This window comes from Tinamus guttatus, unplaced genomic scaffold, assembly GCF_059628265.1.
Source record: "Tinamus guttatus ecotype Peru unplaced genomic scaffold, ASM5962826v1 Tinamus_guttatus_pri_ptg000058l, whole genome shotgun sequence".
Classification (NCBI taxonomy): Eukaryota; Metazoa; Chordata; class Aves; order Tinamiformes; family Tinamidae; genus Tinamus; species Tinamus guttatus.
This window is the reverse complement of record NW_028288592.1, coordinates 2,399,444-2,419,031: the sequence shown is the minus strand read 5'-3', so window position 1 is coordinate 2,419,031 and position 19,588 is coordinate 2,399,444. Positions and strand designations below refer to the sequence as shown.

The following is a 19,588-nucleotide window of genomic DNA, read 5'->3' as shown; positions in this document are numbered from 1 at the left end:
TCCTGTATAATCTTCTAAGTGTATGACAGCATATTTTAAAATTTTAGTGTAGGAAACTTTTATTATAGGAGAGCTTCAGTAAAACTACTGCTTTGAAAAATATTGAAAAAAAAAAAAAAAGGTAAAGAGTGTGCTAATAAGTATATTACTCCTGAAAAGTAGGCAGTATATATGCACTTTGTCTGCAAAACCTAAATGTCTGACTTAGGAGGACTTAACAGGGAATTTGTTCACGTAAAACAAAAATATGTTACACGTTGCCAATACAACAGCTATATTTTAAATAAAAATAACAATAATATACCTGTACAATATTGTAAAGATATAACTTGATAAAAATAATACTGACCAGTATCAAACTTAGGATTTAATTGATTATCCATTCTTAGCAGATGAAATACATTTCACAGAAACACCTGCGGGCAAGGTGGAGTGGAGTGATATTCATGGCTTACCATGAGAGAGTTCTTGTGCAAACAACGATTAATAATTTTTATGGTCAAAATAGCCAAGTATTACCTTTCAAGATAGAAGGAATTAACTTCATTTAAAATTCTAACCTTCTACCTAACAATTTAGGGCCTGGCAAAGAACAGCATTATGAGTTATTTTCCTTTTAAAAGTTTAAGGAACAAAACTTTAAATTTATGAAAGTTTATGATTTGAGCAGTTGGGTGCATGTGCTACAGACAGATGCTAACAGCAGCTCAGGAAGGTAGGAAACAAACAGACATGCTTACACACACAGGTGCACATGCTCCGGTGCAAGGTCCTCAGCTTGTCTACACAGACACAGAGCTAGCAGCTCTTGTCAGGGCGACACCAGGAATGGGCTTCACCTTACCTGTTTTTAGGTGTCTACAAGGCGTGCTGTAGATACCTAAAGTCAGGTGAGATTATCCTCATCCCAGGTAACACCAGCTGAAGGTTTTATGAAAACTGTTTTCATCATCCTGAGCATAGTTAAGGCACTTTATTAAAAAAAAAACAAAAAAAAACAAATCTGAAGTTAATCAAAGCTGATAAAGGTCAAAATCCTTAGACGTGAAATTTGGAAAAAAAAAATCCTGAGTTTTGATAAATATTTCTATTATAATATGATATCATGCCTATTGAAAACATTGTTTTTAAAAAAGCATGTTATATGGTATTTTTTTCTTGAAAATCTCATCCCTTTGTGCACTAAATATGTTAAAAAGTTGTTGGGGACAACTGCAACAGATTAGTAGGAAATGAAAAAGGCAAAGAATGACCTGTCATGTATGTACAAAATGTGAATTGCTCCTGGCAATAAGCATCACTTTACTACAGGCATCTTTATCTTTCGTTTTCTTACAGGGTCCTGCCCATATTTTAATACTTTATAATTTATTATGCTTCACTAAACTATTTACAGAAGCAGAAAATAATCACATACCTTCTGAAATCCATAACTATGGAACTACAGAAGTAAAGCGTATCTTAAAATACTATCAAGACTAGTGTGCTACATAGTACTGTTTTTTGAAGTACAGTCTGTGAATTATTTTCTCTATGAAGATTAAAATCTAAATGCAACTAGAACTTTGAATTCATTGTCTCCCTCTGTTTTGCTTTGTTACATTTTGCACTATTTGCTGTTTCTAAAGGATTTAGCTCCAATAGTATTGGGATCACAACAGCTATTTGTTGCAAAAGAGTCTTGACTAAACAGCCATCAGGTTCTCTCTCAAATGCCCACAGTCAACAAGGGACAATCAATTTGTTTTCAGTTAAAAATAGCTAGTTTCCAATACTAGCCACTGTTTCTGCTGTTCTATGATAATACATATTTGCTTCTAGTGTTTTTCTCTCCTGTGCTGTCATATGAAACACAAATAACAGGAAGACAAATACTGATCGTATCCAAAGTGCAGTCAAATGCACTGAACAGGCACACTGGTGACAGAACAGTATTTATAGAGGTCTTGGAAGTTCCTTGTAAAAACAGTAAGTAAAAACAATCGAAGTGAAATGCACTTTCAACTTGACTACAGCCTTTAATAATTTTATTAGCTACCTCTATAATACCTCCAGTAAAAAATCCACCTTTTTTTTTTTTTTTTTTTTACACTTAAACCAGCATTACAAAATATTTCATGTTTTATTCTTTTTAAAAAAACAATAGTGATGATGGTTAATTTGCTTTATAAAAGATAATGTGTGGAGTTATATATAATACTGGCATTGATCCAATGAAAGTTATATTATGCTGCTTAGTAATTACTGTGACTCCAGTTCCTACAACTGTTATAGTGAATACAAATGCTTGTTTAATATAAAGGAAGTGGGGATCATTTGGAAGTGCTGATTCAGAAGTATTCAAGTGCTAACAATGACTTGTTATTTCTATGCTTTTCTTCACCTTCTATACAGGATCATTTCACAAATGTCCATGATCTTGAAAGTTACTCAGATTTTGTGCAATTACTTCTCATGATTTTCTTTTCTTCGTGCAAACACAAAACTTGCTTTTTCTAAAGGTTCTTCTCTCTTAGCCAAAGTACTTGCCACTCTTACTCAGAAAGGCACCAGCATTCATTTTAAAGAATATACCTCTTACGTCTCTTTTATGAAGAGCTGTACTTGTTACTGGAGCGGAAATTATCATATCCGTGATCATTAGCTTTGAACTTTAAACAGGACTGCCTTTCCTCCAGGGACAACAGATCTTTGGATTGGCACCAGCAACACAAACATGACTGTTAAAATAAAAGGAATAAACATTTGACATCATTTTGTTTTGTCAGTGTAGCAAAATGCATTGAAACACTGTCCCAATGCAGTGGTACAGAAGGAAATGGAAAGTGGTTAAGCAACCATTTTGGTGTTAAAGTATAAGCAAAGAAATATTGCTAAGCCAAAATGACAACTAGCTAATTACTGAGACATCCCATTAAAAATCTGAGATTGAACAGCAGGAAGAATAACATTCTGGAAACAGGCACATCACTGAATCTGAACTGAAATTCCAGAGGCACCTCAAAATAGACTCCTCCTTGTCCCATAATCTTTCTTGGTAAAGATGTATGCACAGTAACCTAAACTTCCTGAGATGCTGCTATGTAGTTGATTTTTAAGGGGGGAACCGAATAAGAGAATGACAAAGAAAAAACACAGTTGAAAAAACTCCTGGATGTCCTGTAGCCCCTTTGCTGATGCTGTTGACTGCTCTTTGGGTGCTCTCAACTACAGTAGCTCAAGGACTCAGTCAGGTAGACAGGGAAGGTAAGACAGTAACTAAAGCCTCTATAAAATGTCCTGCCTTAAGGATGTAGCCGGTAAAGGATTTGGACATCCAGGTGACAGGTCTTGCAGTGCCCAACTGTTAAATATTTGGCACCAAAAGAGAAAAAAGAGAAAAGTTGGGGTTAAGCAAAATAAGAATCCTGATAAAGGGCTTGAACAAGGGGACTCTGGATTGCTCTAAAACAATCACACCCTGGTGTTGCTGAGTATCAAATCTGAACATTTTCCAAACAGAATGGATAAGAGTTGGATGACTAGAAGCCTCAAGGTGAAAGATGCTAGATTTGGGCTGCAATCCACATGGGATCCAGAGCCTCACATCCTCGGCAGAGAATCAGTGGCTAAGATTCTTCTTTCAAACTGAGGCAAAATATGAAAAAGCCCATCTTATTTTTAAATGGAACTACTGGAAAGGGCCAAGTGAATACTGATGCCCTCTTTGTTACAAGTGCTCCCCCAGGATGCATGGAATCTGTGGTCAGTGTCCTCTGTGCTGGGTTACAGAGGATATGTCTACGTGAAACGCTGCAGAGAGCCTGACTTTGCTTGGTCAGTGCTTTCGAGGTGGCTGTTTGCCAGCTCCAGTCAGGAAGTGATGCAGCCGGATTACCATGGTGCTGAGAGGGTTTGTTATATAGTCTTTTCTTTTGCTTTCTCTTTTTGACCCCATGAAGCTTTAATTTCTTTCTAGGTAGCTTCAGTGGGAGAGGGAAAGAACACCCATCATAACCCAATTAAAAATTAAAGTAACATTAATTAACATTACTTTGTGCGTGTTAGGGAATTAATTTGACTGCTGATATCATGTTTAAACCAAAGGAGCAGCTGCACAGAGTCTCTTACCTTAAAGCAGTTTTGGAATCTTTTGCTCACCAAATACAGAGCTATTGGATTGATGCAGGAATTCAGTGAAGCCATGTTAATACCAATGTAGTCCATCACAAGAAAAAAGCTGTGGGGAAATTAAAGGAAGTGAGACGCTTCTCTCTCTCTTTTTTTTGTTTCGTGAAAAGTTTTGGTAGAGCTTGACTACATAAAAATTGGATTCCACTTTACTCACCAAGACAATTAAATATAATTATAGGAAGGGGACTTGCATGACTAGGACGAGCTCACAGAGGTAATAACTACACTTAATAATAAAGTCTGAACCTTTAGTGTATTCTCATGAAAGTAATTAAAGAAGATCCAACCATCTTAAGTTTTGGAAGGAAATATTTATTATTTTTTCTTCAATTCGATCCTAACTTTTTTGTGGAAAGCAAAAATGGGGACATAGTGTAGTCAAGTAAGAAGGCAGGAGGGCAGATCCAGAAAGGATCATGAGGAAGACAGGATCATGAGGAAGACAGACAGGACAAACGGCACAGAAGCCCTGTGTTCGTGAAATTCCCTGTAATTTCCTGACTCTGCAATTTGAGTAAAACCAGAGCACACGGATGAAAAAGCAGAGAGATCTTCAGACACACAGAATAAATTAGCTCACTGGCAAATCCGAATATGCTTAAACAGAGTAAACGAAAATAGCAGTAGATGGGAATTTTGCAGTCTCACCTTAAAAGTTCACATCTATTGGGATCTTTCTGATCATAAATAGTGAGCTTCAATATTCTGCTTAAATGAAGTGGCAGCCAACACAAGGCAAAAACAAGCACCAGACAGAACACAGTTTTGGCCACCTCACGTCTCTGAAAACAAAATTGGAAAGAATAGTTTGCAGTTTCTGTCTTACATTCCACTGCTATTATCTTCTAATATCAAAATATTTGATAAGCAAAAATATAGCTCTCAAAATAAGAGTTAGGAGAACATCTGAATGTCTTATTTTCTTGGAATAATGCACTTAACATTGAGATCTCTTCTATTGTTTTAGAACCAAGTCTCAGAATCTCCAGTTCAAAAAAATATGAACTGTAGTACGAAAAAAAAAAATCAAGGACAAACAAACATGCAAATTAAAATGACAAAGAATAAATTATTCTGCCCAACCACTTTCAAATGCCAGCTTGTTTTGAACTATGTTTTGTGCTTTGATTTCAGGTCTAAATTTAAATGCCATAATGAGGACTATGAGAGAAGAGGACTGTGCTTCTTTACACTAATGACGCTGCAAATTATCATGCAAACTATAAAGCTACTAAAAAGGATAATACAAATGCACTTTATCATACAAATGCAGCTGAATTCAAGTTACTTATGGTAATTCTGTTTGGTCCAAGTTTTGCTACTGTCAAAGTCTTAGATTTCTGAAGGAAACTTGAGAAATACGAATACTCTGATATATACGAGCTCAGCAGTACCTCTAAACTTTTCCTTCATAGGAACCTCAAATTGTCATTTAAGAACAGAATAACGATGCGGCATGTAAGTTAATACACTTGTTATTGTCAGTATCTCTGTAATCACCAGATGTAAGTAATAATTTCTTACCTGTTTCAAGTGGTCATTCAAAGCTATCTGCATCCCACTTTTCTTCCTCAACATCTCACAAGTCATCAGAGTATAGAAAAATGCTGTGATGGCCAACGGCAGACAGAAATAAAAGCTGAACAGCCACCAGTCTTTAGCCTGCTTGTAAAACTAGAAGGAAAAAGAAAAGCATTTCTCAGGAGTTGAATGTTGAGCATTTTGAAAATCTAATCTAATTGGTCAGCCTGTGGTCAAAAACTTCTCCGTTAAGAAGTATATTACAGATGGCAGCAGTGGGACCATGTGACCATGAGGCAGCAGTGGGACCTCGTGGCCAAGAAGGCCAATGGGATCCTGGGGTGCATTAAGAAGAGCATCTCCAGCAGGTCAAGGGAGGTGATCCTGCCCCTCTACTCAGCCCTGGTGAGGCCACATGTGGAGTATTGTGTGCAGTTCTGGGCCCCTCAGTACAAGAGGGATGTGGAGCTGCTGGAGTGCAGGGCCACAAGGATGATCAGGGGCCTGGAACATCTGCCCTATGAGGAGAGGCTGAGGGAGCTGGGCCTGTTCAGCCTGGAGAAGAGAAGGCTGAGGGGGGATCTAATCAGTATCTATAAGTACCTCAAGGGAGGGAGTGAGGAGGATGGTGCTGGCTTCTTTTCAGTGGCGGCCACTGACAGAACTAGAGGTAATGGCCACAAACTGAAGCACCAAAAGTTCCACATGAACTTAAGGAAAAAATTCTTAACAGTGAGGGTGACAGCGCACTGGAACAGGCTGCCCAGAGAGGTTGTGGAGTCTCCTTCTCTGGAGATCTTCAAACCCTGCACATTTGATGCAGTCCTGTGCCACGTGCTCTAGGTGACCGTGCGTGTGCAGGGGGGTTGGACTAGATGACCTCTAGAGGTCCCTTCCATCCTTACGCATTCTATGATTCTACGAGGAAACAGGACAAAAAAGTGGTATGCCGAAAGCCTACAAAAAGAGAAATATTTCTGAATGTCCCTCTTAACTGAATATTTCAGAAAATTATCAGTATTTCATTTCAACATTACATTCACATATATTTCACATATGTCTGTAAACATTTCAATCCACAGTGCACTGAGAAGATTCAATGAACTTTTTCAGAAAGGTGTGATACAAACACCTGTGTCTTACCATCATAAAGGATGTTTTTTGTGTGGGGTGGAGCAGGCAAATTCTAAGATGCTTTCCTCTGTACTCCATTGTAATCATGTCAAATGCTATAGCTTCTGGAACAGCTAATATCACTGATACAACCCAGATGAGCACAATTTCAACAGCAGTCCACTTTGGCACTCCTATCCCCTTGATCCGACTCCAAGAAGCAACCGCTCGGTACCTGAAGCAACAGGACATGTTTATAGATTAAAAGTAAGGAAATCCATGTGGTTAAACTGGCTTAAATGCAGCTCATCAGCATTACATCAGCTGAACAGAAAGGAGAAATCGAGCCAAAGTGCTTATTTAATAGAAACTTTACAGTGTGGTGAAAAAATGGGTCTCACCTATCTATACTGAGGGCACACAAACTCAGCACTGTGATGCCCACTGAGGCCTTTTGAATGAAGGGCACTAATTTGCACATTTCAACCCCAAAGGGCCAGTCCTCTGCAAGTAGCTGTGAAAAGAAAAAAAAAAACAATGCAATCAGAAATGAAACACCTTTAAAAAAATCCTATATCTGCAACATATGCTTTTCTCTTAATTGTTTTATCTGAGCACATAAAACCTAGTCAGAAAGAACCATTTTGCGAGCGAGTCTCCAAGGTGTATGTCCTAAGGACTGGGCAGCAGCATCATAGTCACTCGCAGGCTGGACAAGGATGTGCAAAAAAGCTTAGTAAAAGCCTGTCAAATTCAACTCATCTTGCTTCTGTTTTAAATTCACTACCTCAGGGATTATAGGAAAGCTGACTGAATAGGTTTGGATTTCCCTCTTCTTTATATTGCCTATCATCTGTGATAGGCACACTTGGTGATCATTGCTTTTTCTGTTTAAAGTTATCTATTTATTAGAATTACAGAAAGTGACTCAAGAGTGATAAGAACAGGTAAAAACAATGTTTGCAAACTTGTGGTGGGATTTAAATGAAGCCAGGTCTCCCTCAGCTGAGAAGCCAGGGAACTGAATCCCACAGAATTCAGAGGACTATCTCATGACAACTGGAATCGCCTTATGGAGGTGCCTTTCCTCTCCACAGGATACCCAGGAAGCCTAAACATCCAGTTTGCACTAGGTGTCTTGCAGCAGGTGAAGACAGATGAGATGAATCTGGAGTTCTCAGATGACCAGTTCTGACCTGATTCTGTATTACAACACCAAAAGGCCTAATGGCACCTTCAACCTACTCATATGTGCTATTGAATAAAGGCAACAGCACACTGAATTTTACCTTGGTTCAAATGTTCTTTGAGTCTCATGTGTTAAGATTTCCTACATTTCAGCTAATTCAGAGGAAAAGGCCTACTGAGTGAATAGCTCAGGAATCCTGTGAATACCTTCCTCACAGCTGAGGCTATGAACTGCTGCCTATAACTTTACTTTGGATGAATTTGATCTTTGTATTCTGCAGTGAGCTACTCTGACATCTTGAATACATCATGTCAGGAGCCAAATCCTTCAATTCCTCATAAAAGTAAGACTCTCCAGAGTAGAGGTTATGCCAAGAAACAGTGACAATTGTTACATACAAAAATATACATTTTCTGAGTTTCTGTAATTAGTCACATTATTTAAGCCCATTTCTAAGGTTCTGTTTTCCATATCTTTCTACAAATGAGGCCTTTTGGATCTATCACAGATATAGGGCTACAAAGTGCCAAAGTAGAGGGAAAACAAACAAAAAAAAAGTGATAATTGCCAAAGGGAGTTTTGGCATTACAAAACCCTTCCAATAGCTCAGCTCTCCTCGGCATCTTCCTGGCAACAGGGATGTAAGAAAAGAAGAAATAAATCATTATAACTTCTACTGAGGAGCGATACTGAGGATTCAAGATAGGCATGCAGTTGCCTGCTCCCACTGGCTTCAATACAGCAAAAATCTTATACACATACATGTAAGGATAAACAATTGCACGAACATGATCCAAACAGGTTTGCCAAAGCCCCCATATCATTTAAGTACCATTATATTTCAACCCAAAGGAAGCTATGTGTTTTGCATGACCAAGTGCTTTGGAAATCCCTATATAATGCCCACCAAGATCCTCAAGAACAGTTTCAGATCTGCATTAGTCCTGTGCTGAAATGGGGCCTTTGAAAAAACAGCAGTAGTAAAATTGTAGCATAGCCGAAATTTGAACTACTTCTTTAACGACCTACTGAGCTGAACAGCACTTCTACAAAAATGAAACAGAAAAACAAATCTGAATGATTCACGTTTCTAGAGAATTTCATGGAAGGCAATAAAACAGAGGAAACGGGGATGAAGGTCTAATAACCACAGAATATGTAGTATGTTTTGCTTATGTGATGTAGGCTAATAACTCAGTCTTCATAATTAAAAGTATTTCCAGTAAAAGCCTCTCCCGTGAGGCTTCTCTAAGTGCCATAAGGGAGTGATAGTAACCAACTATTATTAAAATATCAATGTGAATAATTACAGGTATTTGAAATGTATACTCTTTAAAATCAAATGGCACTTGGACCAGTTATTTATAATAATGAACTTCCAGAGTCCCACACTCAATTGCTATAAAAACCCAGGACTTAGTAACAAGTATATCTGTATTTATTTAACCAGAGATGATTCTAGTTAATATCAAAACTTCCCCAGCCTGAAACTTAGATATTTGATCAAATATTTGTTGACAGATCTTAATTAGAAGGATTTTAAGCTAGGACGAGCTGGTACATGTGGAAGGCATTCCCCTAATCCCTAAAATAACAACTGCTTAGCCGCACATCGGAGATTTCCCCAGAACTCATGTTTCTCTCAGGCACAGCCAGACTCACCTGTTCCCCACATCAAGGGGACTAGATCTGAGCCAGTTATGGCTAGATTACAGGGGAGTTGCACATGGGTGAGGATGACTTAGTGACAGAAAAGGTGCATTAGTTTGGATTCAGCATCGCACCAAAACGGGATTTGCATTCCGACAGCTTAAATCAGGCGCAGAATGGACAGGACTGTCTGTGCTGGATTGGAAAAAAAATACACTCTCTGTTGTAGCTGACACATTGTGAAATTTGTGTATTTTAATACACAAGTCAAATTTCTTCTATTCTGATATGTGAAGAAAAAAATAATCTAGGTAAAAGGAAAAAGCAGAAATTTTAACCACTAAGTCACAGAAATGTGCTAAAGCTTAAATTTTGTTAAAGATTAAACATAAGAAAAGGACAGAATAAACTCTAGATTGATGTGAAATCATTAAAAAACCCACTAGTTTTATGCAGAACCCTGTTGCTCCATCTGATGAACAGCCTAGCAAATAATGCGCAGAGGTGCAGACCTGAGCCCACGCTGTTGTGACAGCTGCACAACTAGGAAAGCGGTCCCGAGAGATATGGTGAGTCAGAGACACACCTGTGAGCTACAATTCCTGCTTCCTCTCCGTTGTGTAGCGGCAGGAGGATGTCAGTGACCTGCTGCTGGATTATGCCAGTGTGAGAGTGATGCTCAGCTCTTGGTGGCTCAGCTGCTGCGGCCACCGGCCAGGAAGCTGGTGCCACAGATCCAGCCCGCTCCCAGGCACGAAGATGCAGCCGAGTGAGCGCCTGTTTACGCCTGCGTCCTGGTCCTAGCGCTCCACACACGGGAAAATGCAAAGCGCTCCTACTTCTCCTGACATGCATATTCCAAGTACACCTCGTTCATTGTACAATATCACTTGATTCCCCCAACTGTCAATCACAGGTACACGTGAAATCAGACATGCAGCTGTAAAACCAACCCATAAGCAACTTTTTTAAACCTATCTGTGAAATGACTGGCAGGTTTTCACTGACATGTTCATATCTTTCCTGATACATGGGAAGACAGAGAGGTCATGCAGACTCACAAAGCATTTTGCGCATTTCATATGAGCAAGTATTTTCCTAACGTGAGTTTGCTCAGAAAATAAAGTTAATGGTCAGAGATGAGTCAGACAACATTAAGGAACTTGTTACTACTTAACAGTAATTAGGAATTATTCTTATGTCAGAGTAGAAATCATCTTCTAGGCAAGAAAGTACATTTCCATTTCCCTAATTAAGCTAAGAATGTTTTACCGAGTCCGCCTCACAAACACTACAAATCTGAATAAGAGGCAAAAAAATAGTTCCATTTTCTGTTCTTTTATTATTAACTTCTGCTCATAAACTCTATTTTTTTAAATGCTGAATTAAGCTAAAGTAATATCATACAAAGATCTTGAAAATGACAGAAACCCCATAATATGCTCCAGTGAAAGGACTGGGGCAAAAGTAACTATTAAGTAAACCGTGTTGCTGTAAAATTAGTAAGTATAAGCACAGGATGGAAGCAAAAAGGCAGCAGCTGAAAACTGGTTTTGAAAACCTGCACATAGTTCTTTTGAGTGAATGTCAAATGTATGTATAACAAAGAAACACTCCATCTACAAATTTACAGTGATGGAGCCTAACGTATTTCAGTTTGGAGATCCATCAAGAAAACAGTGTATCAAGGACCACAAACAGCATACAAACATTTCTGCCAACCCAAATCCTGGACTGTGGTGTCCCTGTCCTCTCTAGAGCCTGTGGAGAGAGGCAGGTTTCTCCAGCAGAAGATACAGATCTTAGCAAAGGGTGCTGCAGCCTTTGCTAAGTGCCCATCTGTTTGATGACCATACAGGGATGCCAAACAAACAAAACTTGTAACTTAATATGGTCATAGCTTAAAGTTTGGGTAAGAAATTCTCAATGCTTGATTTCTCCCCAGAGATGAATTTGAGCTCAGGAAAATGGTTCATGCACTGAAAGAAAGGAAACTGTTCATTTCTCTCAGTTCTTCAACACAAGATAGACTAGTGACAGAGATGAACTTCATCGTGTAGGCCGATTCATGCTCTATAGGTACTTGTACCACCAGAATACCCAAGACCATCATGCGAATGCATCCAAGGAAACTCTGCCTTTTCTAGAGCACAGTTGAATTAGGAAGAGGGTCAAAATGAGGCTGTACAGGATATGCAGTCCCTAATCTGGTCCACCTTATCTTTTCAGTGTTTGGCAATGCTATATAATGTTATTTAGCTATATATTTTTAATGTAATCCCTAAAATACCTTACAGAAAAAGAAATTTTCTACAAAGCTGCCTTTGGCCTTTGATCATTTGCTTGGATAATGATGGGGTTTTAGTCATTCCTGGAAATTTCTTTTTTTCCTACCTCTACATCTTGCACTGAGATAAAGGAATCTGTGGCAGTTTTTCTAGTATAAATACTTCCTTGCTCATTTGTGTCATAGCAAATTAATAGCCAGAGTTCAGAAAGCCACACAAGTATGTGTAGAGTGTGCACTGATCTCTGTGTGAATATTTGAAGCAAAACTATGACCAGACCCAAAGTGTCTCTGCTGTTCACAGTCTTGGGGAATAAAGCAATATATTGGATTTAATACAAGAGAGTAAACACTGAGAGAGAAAGGTGCTTATGTACTAAACGAGAAGGCAAGGTATTAGAATATTGAGAAATGACATAGTTTTATAAAGTATGTGCTCCTATATCATTATAGATATATGTGTGGAAGGCACAGCTAATGTTGCGCAACAACATTAAGTTTGGAATTTTCAGTCTCAATGTTGTTTTAATGTCTTACACATGAGAGTTGCCACCTTCCCCACTTTGTGAAACTGAGCATAACCCTCCCCCCCGAACCGCAGGGCTGCACAGTCCAGCAAACAAGCTGCCACCGTTTCAAGCCTTCCACGCACTGCACGTACACAGAAGGACACACAGAGCTCGCTCACCACTGCAATATATTATTTCCTACTGTGCCCTTCTGCTCACACGCAGAACTGCTGTTTGCAGCTTTGTATGCCTTGAATTAATGAAGACACCCAAACTTAGTCTGTCTTTGTGAGCAGTTGATCCAGACATAAAAGCATCCTCCTATCCTCCATAACTAGTAATAATTGGCACAGGACCTAGACTGCCATAATATTTCATACTGCAGAGTGATTGTTTTCACTTTTTTCTTGACTTCACATTCTGCAGTTCTGGGGTTAGAGCCAAACGACCCCAAAAGCTGAAAAGATCTTCCGTGTTCTGCAAGCCAGAGCAGAAATCACCAAATCATCTCATTCCCTTCTCATACCCAGCTTCCCAATTACTTGAAACACTGCAATATTTTCCATTTTCAGCTGAATGTCTTGGTGAATGTTAACATTCAAACGTATCAATAGTGATGGACTATAAGTAGCATTTTACACATTAGACTGCATTTTTCTCAACTCAAAATACAGATAATATCTGGTTTTCCCTAAGTACCCTCAACTGAGGGTGATTTGAATCTGCCCTAGTATATCTTTTCCAGCTACTTGAATATTCACTTGACTTAAATACACCAGGGACATCTTTTGCAGTCATAACATTTAACAGTTAATAAAGTTATGATCCCAGTGAAAATTCCGAGTTATCTGCTATGGACTGATCTGGAAAGCATTCACAGGCACTTCCACACTTTCTAGTGAGGTCTTGTTGTATAAATCCATGGCATTTTTTTAATGTAACAAATTCTTTCACACCCTTTGCTGTGTAGCTGTCTAGTTGTGTATCTGACAGTGATTTTGAAGAGCTATTTCATTCCCTTTAAAATTGTTTCAAATTGCAGGTTAAAGCTGTTAAGTATACTTGATTTACAAAATAAGACTTTGCTGACTTTTTTCCCCCATACTACTAGTTGATTACAGCCAGATTTGATGCTGTGGTGGCTTTAATTTCTTATTAAATCCGTATCTCATTTATCAACTCTTATTACAGACAAATGCTTTAACTTTGATGGAAAAAAAATCAAATAAATACAATCTATCTCTTTTTTTTTCTCTCCTTTCTTGCTTACACTTATTCAAAATTCCTGTTTTAAGACAGCAAATATTTTACTCACTGATAGCTTTATTCCTTGATAGTGTAATTTCAACGTGGGTTTTTGGTTAAGATGAGTGTCAGTGTGGAAGCTTTATCACCTGAGAGCTTATGCTCAGCTCCTGGCACTAGCAGCAGCCGCACAGTAAAAAAGCCAGACTTGCAGCTTGTCTAATATTTATCAACAGGCAATCTGACCTTTCATTCCTCCAGCTCCAACCTACTCACGATGATATACTTGGTGATATTCGGCCAAGATAAGGACTGTAAAATATTACTGATTTTTATCACTGATGTCTTTAATTTTGACATGTCTGTGTCCCTGCAATTGCAAGCAGCAATCATGCTGCTGTGTGAGCAATTGTGTTATTGATACACCATTTTTTGCCCCTTTTTTGAGAATTGAAGGGAAAAAAAGTCTTTCTATTCAGTTAATAGTTTCTTACAATGGGAAAGTTATTCAAAAAAAAATCGTCTCGAGTGTTTTATTTCATAAGTTCCACTCTCGCTCAGAAGACTGCTAGCCTCATATAAAAACTTTGATAAATGTATAGTTATGGAAGTCACCAAAAGAGCTAATAGTAGCAAATTTTCACGTAATCAAAACTATGCAGCTCAACAGTTTGCCACGCTCGTGACGAGTTGTGAGTTCACTGCTTCGCCGCTTCGGAAGGATAAAGATTCAGCAGCTTCAACAGCTTTCAACAGCTTCTGGGAGCAACCACAGCTGATATGAAAAGCTAAACTCAAAAACCTGCCCACGCAGCACGGCTTAGCAAAGCTAAAAGCAACATCACGGCAGCCCTCCCGGGAGTCCTGCTCTCCTAGGGGCCGGATTCCACGGGAATGCCCCGGCGCGTCGCTTTTGCCCCGCTCACCTTGTAGACGCTGATGGGGATGTCGATGATGATGTGGAGCAGGTCGCCCAGGGCCAGGCTGGCGATGAGGATGTTGGGCCCGTTCCTCATGCACTTGTTCTTGTAGATGATGCGCAGCAGCGTGGAGTTGCCGATGATGCCCAGCACGAACACGAGGCAGGAGACCACCGTGTTGATGTACTTGAAGGTCTCCTTGATCTCCGTCTGCCCCGTGCACATGGGCGGCGAGGCGGAGCGCGCCCTCCCGCCGCCGCCGCCCGGGGGCAGCGCGCCGGGCCGCGTCGCGTTGTGCGGGGCGCCGCGCAGCAGCGCGGGCGGCGCGGCCGTGTCGCGCGCGGAGCCGTCGGCCGCCGCGGGGCTCTGCCTGCCCGTGCCCGTGCCCGTGCCCGTGCCCGGGGGGCGCGCGGAGCCGTCGCCCCGCGCCGTGGCGGCGCGCCCGGCCAGCAGCAGCAGCAGCACGAGCGGGAGGGCGCCGGGCATGGCCGCTCAGCGCCCACCTGCGCGGCGGAGGGCGGCGGAGGGAGGCGGGAGGGCGGCGGCGGCGGCTTCCCCGCTGGCTCGCGGGAGGCAGCGGCGCTGTCAGCAGGCGCCGGGCTCACAACCCGCGCGGCTTTTCTAAAAGATTCCGCCGCATCTGCCCCATCCGTCACGGCCAGACCCCACCCGCGCCCTCCCTCCGCGCCTCCCCTCTCCGCCCTCCCTCGTCCCTCCGCGGCCGCGGCGGCTCCGCGGGGCGGCCGCGCCCGCCCCTGCCCCGCTCCGCCCGCCCCGCCCCGCGCAGCGCAGCACGGCGCGGGGGAGGGCGCGCGCCCCGAGGTGCGGCCGTTAAACCCCAGCGTGCGGCCGTTAAACCGCCGCGGGTACTGTCCTGGCTGGCCTTGCCGCCTCGGTGTGCGGCGTTGCCGTGGTGTCCGACCGCCTCCCCTGCGGCTTTTGTACATATAAAAGGACACATTTCGAGGCAGAATGGTTGTTTTTGTTATTCTTTGGTTTTTGCCTTGGCTTAAGTTGCAGTGATCCAGCTTGGCCATCTCGTCGCCGCTTTAGGCAGGCTTAGAAATGCATCTGATCTCGGCGAGCTTGGTCTTGTCACTGGGCCCTTCAGGAAGGAGCTCCCAGATTTGTGTAGTTTCTTGTGGGGAGTCCAAACAATCTCTAAAGGTTGGAAATAACTGCTCATCTAACTTAGAAAAAAAAATCAGTTTAAAGCTCTTTTGCAGGCTCTGCATGTCTATGTGTTCTCTTGACAATCAGGCTGAAAGCTAAATCATAGGCAGAAGATGAATATATGGGTGCAAATTTACACCAGAGACCCATTGACATTCTCTGAGGAGAAACCACCACCACCAAAATAGTGTGCTTTCAGAGCTCGCCCTAAAGCCCGCCTGAGATTTTTTTCCCCTTTCCAGCATCTCCTGCTGTCCCCCTCTCTAGCCACTGGAGCAGCTAGCCCTTTTCCCTTCCTCTTTTTTTGCTGCCTTTTCACATCATCTATTTCAGGGTCCCTCACATCCACAGCTCTTCTCAGCCACTCCTGATCCAGTTCTCAATTTAGCTGGCGCATTCATTTTCTTTCAGTAGCAGCTGATTCTGCTCTCAACCCATAAGTGTCCTCGAGAAAACTAGATTAACCCTGTAGCATTCTCAGACTTGAGGATTTGAAGTCCTTTCAGTTTTTCATTTTCTGCATTTCCAGTTCTGTGATCTGTCAGGAAGCAACATTTTGCTAAATGGGGCATTGATTTTAATTAGAAACTGCATTAACTTTTCTCTTGAAATGCTTATTACTTGCAGGGTAACCTGCTATGTCTGTAAAACTTCTAGGCAGATCCTGACCATCTGAAAATAGATTGCAACTACACTGATGTATTTTTGCTAACATTTTCATTGGCCATACTGTATTCTCTAAAGTTTGGTAGGAATGTTTGCTACCACTAAAGCATCTGAAGTGAAAATCATAGAAATAGCATTAGGATATACAGAAGTCCAGACAATGCCAATACCTTAAACAGAATTACTCTCCAATACCGCACAAAGTAGGTCTGTAGGACAAAGCATCTAAACAGTCTCTGGCTGCAAGCATTTTATCTGCACCAGTTCTTTAACAAAATGACTGGTCATGACAAGCCATCAATAGTGACAGGTTTGTTAATTCATCAGAAATGATGGGATAGACAAGATAATAACATCCTCCTTGTTTCTCTTCCCTTTTTTTTTTCTATTTTTTTTTTTAGGGATTAGAATATCCCCTTAACTGTGGAGAAGTAAAAGAGAATATATTTCTACAGAAAGGCGTGTAAATGTTAAAATAATATTAAATATAGCATAGTAATTATCTCGGCAAATTAACTGTTGCTTAAATGAAGAAGCAACTACCGTGAAATAATCTATATTGCAACAAGAGAAAAACACCTATAACTATAACAGACTGGTGCCCTTAAGTGGTCCTTGCCAATTAAGTTGTGAAATAAATTCCTTACTAAATTGTATATAATTTATTACATAAGATTATGCAATCTGCTGTTAGTGTATCTGGATTTTTGTTTTCTTTTAATATAAAAAGCAGAAATAGTCCATTTTCTAGAGAAAACTAAGTTCTGAACAAAACAGGGAAAGTCAGATCTAAAGGATTCTTCAGGCTGTTTGATGTTCATTTTTTTATGTTCTTTACTTCCGCTGTATTCCATCCCTCTGGCTGGTAAAAATTGCGCAAACCATGGGCAAAGGATCTTTTAAATCTAGGTCAGATGTAACTTTGTCATCTGTGACTGGTAGTGCTCTGACAACATTTTTAGGCATATCATGTGCCAAGACTTGGAAATTTGTAATCACCACCACAGTGATTTTCAGCATCAGAAGGATTTTCAAAACTGTTCCATTGCATGTAAAATAAAACATGAGTCCAAGATTACAGTATCAGAAGATCATTTTATTAACACCACGCTGAGGCACATCTCAGGACTGTATATTTTAATTTATTTTATGCTCAGTGAATCAATGGGAATTTTGTCATGAGCTTGCAGGTATTTTAGCAAATATTGTTAATTGTTTATTTGCATCTTTCAGTATCTAAGTAGCTTTGAAAAAGTGCCTCATCAGGCCTGCTTTTCCTTTTCTTGAAGCCAGTGAAAATTTTCCTACTAACTAGGGCAAGCTCAGGATGAATAGAGAGCAACCTCAATGTGAGCTACTCATTAGGTGCAGGAGGTAAATTAAAGCCTGAACATTGTTTTCTGCATTTTAAAAGTTACCATAGTAACTTTCTTCTTTTTTTAACAAAACAAACAAAATATACTTCAAGAAATTCAGATATTAGGATATTGCAGTTTTGTACTTAGACATAGTTGTATATTAGGCAGAGGATACAAGATGATACATGTCCTTCTCAAGTTTGTTTTCCTTAATCTAATCCTGTGCCAAAATGGCTTTGAAAGTGGCCATTCTTTTTAGTGATGCATAGCTATGTTTTGTCTTTTCTTTTACAGAGCTAAGCAAGTTCTGTAAAATACAGTTCTTGCCTTTCAATTGCAGTGTATTGAAGTTACACCTAATTCTGAAAGTGTGTACGATATTTATGTTATCACAATAAAACATTGATCATAGAAATCACAAATGAAACATAAAGGTTGAGAGCAGATACCTGTTTTCATGTAAGAGTTTACATTGCAAACCATTCCATCTTTTATCTTAAATATGTAAAATGCATAATGAAAGACTGAATCAAGCTTGTGCTAAGAAAGGAAACACTCTGTTGTCTCTTATAGTCCTTGTTTATGTGATTTCAAGGATTTTTTTTACAAGGAATAAAGTTAAAACTTTAAGTGAGGCTGGTTGCCTCACTTGAAGTGAGTGCTTCACACAAATGTTATTTTCTCTTCTAAGTTTAAAAATAATACAGCATTCAGTAAAACACATTTTCCTCATCCTTCCTACTCAGCATCAGGAAAGGAAATCCGAATGTAAATTGAAGTTCTAAAATTAAAGTAGTAGCATGTATTTAACTCAATGTACATTAGAATACACTTAATTGCTGCCTCTTAATAAGAAGTGGTATGTAGTTGAGGTTGAATGACCGTCATTTCTGTTTTCTTTTTCTGAAATAATTCGGTGCACTATTTTCCATACTAATTCGGTAGAATGAAGATGACCAAATTCCAGTTTTAAATTCCAGCTGTGGTAGGAGGTTGGATCAGGATCTCCCAGGAAGCCTAGATAAGATCAATTGTAAACAAAAATGTCTTTTTTTTTCTTTTAAATTTTCTGCTGGGCAAGGCATGAGTTTCTTCAAAGGAGGTGATAACTGACCATACATTGTTTATGTTGTTGCACAGAAATCAGTGCAGAAAAACCTTTCAAGTCTGGATTAAGTTCATTTCCAGACAAAATGTCTGACCTCAACAAGAAGTGCAGTGATTCACTCTGCTGTGCTTTTCTGCAAGTATGGCCAAATAATGCAAAGAGAGCTCTCATCTGGATCGAAGGAATCCACCACAATATGCTGACTTGAAATTGCACTGATAAATTGTACACCAGGCAAACCATCCATTTAAAAATAGATAGAATACAAAAAAATCACACAGTGAAGTAAATGTTCATAGTTCAAATGGTCAAAGGCTTTCTACAGGTCTACATAATGTCCATCTTTTTCTCTTCTGTGTATAAAAAGTACAAAAATATTATGTGAGCAAATATGTTGTCACTGATCACACATTTGATAAACTCTCTTACTCCACAAAAATATTGGATTGTGGGAGAAAAAGATACATTTGGTTACTTTTCTGTTTTGGTGGTTGACAGTGGATTTCCATGGAAATAGATGGATTGCTTGTTAGTTGGCTCTTAACATTGAGAAGGGCAGAAGAACCTCTTTTCTCAGGTCAATGAAGCCTGAAGTTGGTTCCCTCCAGCTGTAGCTGCATGTCTTGTTAGTGGCTTGTCAAATGCAGTCCTTACACTGAAAACAGGCATATGTTAT

General features: G+C 40.0%; 1 protein-coding gene across 1 annotated transcript; it reads right to left on the bottom strand.

Annotated features, from left to right (window-relative positions):
- Positions 1–1,327: 1,327 nt before the first annotated feature.
- Positions 1,328–15,093, bottom strand: EDNRB (endothelin receptor type B). The gene is made up of 7 exons (XM_088540291.1): positions 14,614–15,093; positions 7,209–7,321; positions 6,838–7,042; positions 5,698–5,847; positions 4,822–4,955; positions 4,111–4,219; positions 1,328–2,720 (listed from the first exon to the last, which is right to left on the bottom strand). Exons 1-7 carry the CDS (start codon positions 15,091–15,093, stop codon positions 2,589–2,591), a joined length of 1,323 nt encoding a protein of 440 aa, XP_088396417.1. The 3' UTR covers positions 1,328–2,588.
- Positions 15,094–19,588: the final 4,495 nt, after the last annotated feature.

Excerpts from the sequence above, each read along its gene's own strand:
- EDNRB (XM_088540291.1), bottom strand. The coding sequence starts at position 15,093 with ATGCCCGGCGCCCTCCCGCTCGTGCTGCTGCTGCTGCTGGCCGGGCGC. Across the intron at positions 7,322-14,613 it reads TCCCCATCAGCGTCTACAAG|CTACTTGCAGAGGACTGGCC; the intron begins GTGAGCGGGGCA and ends TTCTTTTCACAG. Across the intron at positions 5,848-6,837 it reads AAAAAACATCCTTTATGATG|TTTTACAAGCAGGCTAAAGA; the intron begins GTAAGACACAGG and ends TTTTCCTTCTAG.